Source organism: Salmo salar, chromosome 18, assembly GCF_965601325.2.
Source record: "Salmo salar chromosome 18, fSalSal1, whole genome shotgun sequence".
In the NCBI taxonomy this organism is placed as follows: Eukaryota; Metazoa; Chordata; class Actinopteri; order Salmoniformes; family Salmonidae; genus Salmo; species Salmo salar.
This window is the reverse complement of record NC_138308.1, coordinates 91,326,161-91,331,998: the sequence shown is the minus strand read 5'-3', so window position 1 is coordinate 91,331,998 and position 5,838 is coordinate 91,326,161. Positions and strand designations below refer to the sequence as shown.

At 47.3% G+C, this 5,838-nt stretch overlaps 1 protein-coding gene across 1 annotated transcript in view; it reads left to right on the top strand.

Moving 5' to 3' along the window:
* Positions 1-1,934: 1,934 nt before the first annotated feature.
* Positions 1,935-5,838, top strand: part of syt4 (synaptotagmin IV) — an 8,865-nt gene continuing 4,961 nt past the window's right edge. The window contains 2 exon segments of the mRNA NM_001140430.1: positions 1,935-2,229; positions 3,959-4,920. Coding sequence (NP_001133902.1) covers positions 2,196-2,229; positions 3,959-4,920 — 996 coding nt within the window. The 5' untranslated portion in view covers positions 1,935-2,195.

Here is a 5,838-nt window from a genome sequence, read left to right as displayed (position 1 = left end):
ACAAAGCATTACATGGGCTTGCTCCTACCTATCTTTCCGATTTGGTCCTGCCGTACATACCTACACGTACGCTACGGTCACAAGACGCAGGCCTCCTAATTGTCCCTAGAATTTCTAAGCAAACGGCTGGAGGTAGGGCTTTCTCCTATAGAGCTCCATTTTTATGGAATGGTCTGCCTACCAATGTGAGAGACGCAGACTCAGTCTCAACCTTTAAGTCTTTACTGAAGACTTATCTCTTCAGTAGGTCCTATGATTAAGTATAGTCTGGCCCAGGAGTGTGAAGGTGAACGGAAAGGCTGGAGCAACGAACCGCCCTTGCTGTCTCTGCCTTGCCGGTTCCCCTCTTTCCACTGGGATTCTCTGCCTCTAACCCTTTTACAGAGGCTGAGTCACTGGCCTACTGGTGTTCTTCCATGCCGTCCATGGGAGGGGTGCGTCACTTGAGTGGGTTGAGTCACTGACGTGGTCTTCCTGTCTGGGTTGGCGCCCCCCCCCCCCCCCCCCCCTTGGGTTGTGCCATGGCGGAGATCGCTGTGGGCTATACTCGGCCTTGTCTTAGGACGGTAAGTTGGTGGTTGGAGACATCCCTCTAGTGGTGTGGGGGCTGTGCTTTGGCAAAGTGGGTGGGGTTATATCCTGCCTGTTTGGCCCTGTCCGGGGGTATCATCGGATGGGGCCACAGTGTCTTCTGATCCCTCTCAGCCTCCAGTATTTATGCTGCAGTAGTTTATGTGTCGGGGGGCTAGGGTCAGTCTGTTACATCTGGAGTATTTCTCTTGTCTTATCCGGTGTCCTGTGTGTATTTAAATATGCTCTCTCTAATTCTCTCTTACTCTCTTTCTGTCTTACTCTCGGAGGACCTGAGCCCTAGGACCATGCCTCAGGACTACCTGGTATGATGACTCCTTGCTGTCCCCAGTCCACCTGGCCGTGCTGCTGCTCCAGTTTCAACTGTTCTGCCTGCGGCTATGGAACCCTGACCTGTTCACCGGACGTGCTTGTTGCACCCTCGACAACTACTATGATTATTATTATTTGACCATGCTGGTCATTTATGAACATTTTAACATTTTAACATTTTGACCATGTTCTGTTATAATATCCACCCTGCACAGCCAGAAGAGGACTGGCCACCCCTCATAGCCTGGTTCCTCTCTAGGTTTCTTCCTAGGTTTTTGGCCTTTCTAGGGAGTTTTTCCTAGGGAGTTTTTCCTAGCCACCGTGCTTCTTTCACATGCTTTGCTTGCTGTTTGGGGTTTTAGGCTGGGTTTCTGTACAGCACTTTGAGAATATCAGCTGATGTACGAAGGGCTATATAAAAATAAATTTGATTTGATTTGATTTGGAAGAACTTGACTGGCCTGCACAGAGCCCTGACCTCAACCCAATCGAACACCTTTGGGATTCATTGGAACGCCAACTGCGAGCCAGGCCTAATTGCCCAACATCAGTGCCCGACCTCACTAATGTTCTTGTGGCTGAATGGAAGCAAGTCCCTGCAGCAATGTTCCAACATCTAGTGGAAAGTGTGTTATAGCAGCAAAGGAGGGACAAACTCCATATTAATGCACATGATTTTGGAATGAGATGTTTGATGAGCAGGTGTCCACATACTTTTGGTCATGTAGTGTATAAGGGACTCAGTTAGCCAGCCAGCCAGTCAGTCAGTCAGTAAGCCAGCCAGTCAGCCAGTCAGTAAGCCAGTCATAGAAATTGATGAGCTTGTTGCTTGTTATGCTGTTTCACCGAGGCAGTGATTTCAGCAGCCTCCGTCACAACTGCGTCAGCGGCTGGGAACTCAGCAGGAGGGTGGGGGTGCTTGGGAGAGGAGGGAGGAGGGGGCGAGAGGGAGAGAGAGGAGGGAGAGGGGTGGTTCATCCTCAGAGATGCTCATAGCGCAAAGAGTAACAACACGAGCAGGGTGAGACTCGCGCTGGGAAGAGAACAGACAATAGCCTGCCAAACGTTGCCTCGCTGAAAAGAACAGCTGCGTTTGAATTATTAAACCGTAACAAACAGATTAAATAATTTAAGTCACATCATCAAAAAAATCTGTCGCTATTCGCTGTCAAGCAGATATACCTAGAGGACGGATTGGCGGGAAGGGTTGGTTTATAGAGTGCGAGTGCCGGAATAAACCGAAGGGCGGACGGTTTCAGCACCTTGGACAGAGCACGCGAGCAAGCGGGAACATGGCTCCGATGGTGACGGAAGAAACGCAGTTCGGTATGTAGCTGGCGATTTATTTGAGTGTGGTTGGGAAAACTCGGAAAGCCTCTGTTCTTTTGGTCAGTAATATTCACAATGTTTCCCAAATGGCACCTTATACATTATATAGTGCTCTCCGTTTGACCAAACTAGCTCTAGTCAACAGGGAATAGGGTGCCATTGGGGACGTTGCTGTAGAGTCTCGTGATCCACCCACCACCAGTCGGCGTCTCCATCTGTTTCTGCACCCGCTGCACCGTGACGTGGGCTCCGAACACACCTTAGTTCATGTGTTTAATTGATTTCTCCTTTAATTATTCACGAGATCATATTGAGAATATCATGCTACGGATATACAAGAAAACATATGAGAAGCAAAAACCGAATAAAAAAATCACCAGTTAGATTACCTCTCGAGTATTTTACTAGCTAATGGTAACTATCACGCATCATTGTACCGCAGTAGGGTATATAGCAATATGTTGAAATAAAGCGTTATGTCGGTGTTCATTATCCCAGCGTTATGTCGGGGTTCATTATCCCAGCGTTATGTCGGGGTTCATTATCCCAGCGTTATGTCGGGGTTCATTATCCCAGCGTTATGTCGGGGTTCATTATCCCAGCGTTATGTCGGGGTTCATTATCCCAGCTGTAAAGATATGGTACATTCCTGCTGAAAGACTGCTGCATGCCTTGACGTGACACACACTCTCAGAGCATATAGTTGTGTGTGTGTGTGTGTGTGTGTGTGTGTGTGTGTGTGTGTGTGTGTGTGTGTGTGTGTGGAGCTGAAAGACAGGGGTGAGACACTGGGGTTGCCTTCCCTGTTTTTAGTTCTGACACAGATATAAGAACCTTTATGTGTGTTGTGTTGCTAACTAACAAAACAGACCCCAATCTCTCATCTGATTGGCCAGTTGAGATTAATGACAGTTAATGAATAATCATCAATTATTAATAAACCAATAAGCTACTTCATAATTTTGTCTCAAATCTCTATAACATATCAAAATGCCAAGTTATGTCAAAAGGCCATTTCTCTGTTCACACTGTATGACCCCACCCTTGATTATTCAGTTATGTCATGTCATGTCATGTAGGAGTCCCAGATTGTGCAGACTCCATCCGAAATGGCACCCTATTCCATATATAGTGTACTGTACTACTTTTGACCAGTGCCCATAGGACACTATCTAGGGAATAGGATTCCATTTGGGATACAACCCCAGATTGTGCTGTTGTCATGCTGTCTCTGACTCAGACAGTGCGTCAGTCAGTCAGCCTGTTAGTCAGTCAGTCAGTCAGTCAGTCAGTCAGTCAGTCAGTCAGTCAGCCTGTTAGTCAGTCAGTCAGTCAGTCAGTCAGCCTGTTAGTCAGTCAGTCAGTCAGTCAGTCAGTCAGTCAGCCTGTTAGTCATGGTAATAAGCAGTGGGTTTCTGATTCAGCTTGTCAATACATTCATCTACAGACGTAGTTAGACAGAGGAAACTTACGCATATTCAACACACACACACACACACACACACACACACACACACACACACACACACACACACACACACACACACACACACACACACACACACACACACACACACACACACACACACACTCACACACACAGACAATAGATCCACAGGAGGGAGGGGCGGTTAACAAAACTCTCTCTCTCTCTCTCTCTCTCTCTCTCTCTCTCTCTTCCTTTTCACATCTCTCTCTCTCTCTCTCTCTCTCTCTCTCTCTCTAGTGGAGGTGCCAGTGAGTGTTGCAGTGGTGAGTGTGTTTGGCCTTGTCTCCTGCGTCTCCCTCTTCGCCTGGATCTGCTGCCAGCGTAAAAGCACCAAGCCACAGACGACACCACCCTACAAGTTCGTGCACATGCTCAAAGGTGTCGACATCTACCCCGAGAGTCTTAGCGCCAAGAAGAAGTTTGCTGCCACCGCCAATGAAAGCAAGACCGACGTGAACGGAAACTGCAACGCCAACAGCAACAACGCTAAACAACAAAAACAACTGCAAGCGGCCTCCAGCCCAGCAGGGGGCAGAACGCCCCTTCACCTGGACCTGGAGAAACAACGTGACCTGAACGGCAACTTCACCTCCACCACCAAACCTCCACACTCCAACCCCCAGACCCACGCCAAGGTCCGCAGCTCCCCAGATCTGGACATTCCCTCCCCCCACCCAGGGTTCACCCAGCCTGGGGTTCCCTCCCCCACAACCATTACCACCACCAATAGCCTCTCCGGCCAGACCCCTATCCCCACCCAGGGTGCCGCTGACCAAGACAAATCCCAGGACGGAGGGCCTGACGTGGGCCTCGGGACCCTTCACTTCTCCCTGGAATACAACTCAGAGAAGAAGGCCTTCGTGGTTCACATCAAGGAGGCCCACGGGCTGACCCCGACCGACGAGCAGTCCCTGACCTCTGACCCCTACATTAAGCTGACCCTGCTGCCGGAGAAGAAGCACCGGGTCAAGACTCGCGTCCTGAGGAAGACTCTGGACCCGGCGTTTGACGAGACCTTCAGTTTCTACGGGATCCCATTGGTCCGTGTGCAGGAGCTGTCCCTCCACTTCATGGTGCTCAGCTTCGATAGGTTCTCCCGTGATGAGGTCATTGGCGAGACTCTCGTCCCATTGGCCGAGATCAACCTGGCAGAGGGGCGTGTCCTCATGAGCCGTGAGATCTTAAAGAGGAATGTCAGGGTAAGAGAGAGTAACTTGGTTCTTCCATTAGTGTCTAATACAAATTCTGCTTGGCATAATTACCATTAGTGTCTAATACAAGTTCTGCTTGGCATAATTACCATTATGATAATATGAATGAAGTCCTCGGGGTAGTGAGGGTTTCTACCTGATTTAATAATACAGCCTCCAGGTGGCTAATAGCACACAGTACTAATGGAAAAACACAGGTAGAATCCCAGCTCATGGCACCTTATTCCCTATTCTAATACCCTTTTCCCTATAGCGCACAGATCTATCACTCTACCAGCCATTGTATCTTTAGAATCTCTAGATCATTCTAAAACAGATCATTCTAGAACAGATCATTCTAGAACAGATCATTCTAAAACAGATCATTCTAGAACAGATCATTCTAGAACAGATCATTCTAGAACAGATCATTCTAAAACAGATCATTCTAGAACAGATCATTCTAAAACAGATCATTCTAGAACAGATCATTCTAGAACAGATCATTCTAAAACAGATCATTCTAGAACAGATCATTCTAGAACAGATCATTCTAGAACAGATCATTCTAAAACAGATCATTCTAAAACAGATCATTCTAGAACAGATCATTCTAGAACAGATCATTCTAGAACAGATCATTCTAGAACAGATCATTCTAAAACAGATCATTCTAAAACAGATCATTCTAGAACAGATCATTCTAGAACAGATCATTCTAGAACAGATCATTCTAGAACAGATCATTCTAGATGTGATAGTGATATTCCATCCTCTGTGTAGTGCTGTCATTGGCTCTGGATGGCTCTGTTCTACTATATTCTATTCTATTGTATTGTACACACATGTTATGTGTACATTGGTGAAAGTAGTAGGAGAGAGAGAGAGAGTAAAAGAGAGAGAGAGTAAGAGAGAGAGAGAGTGAGA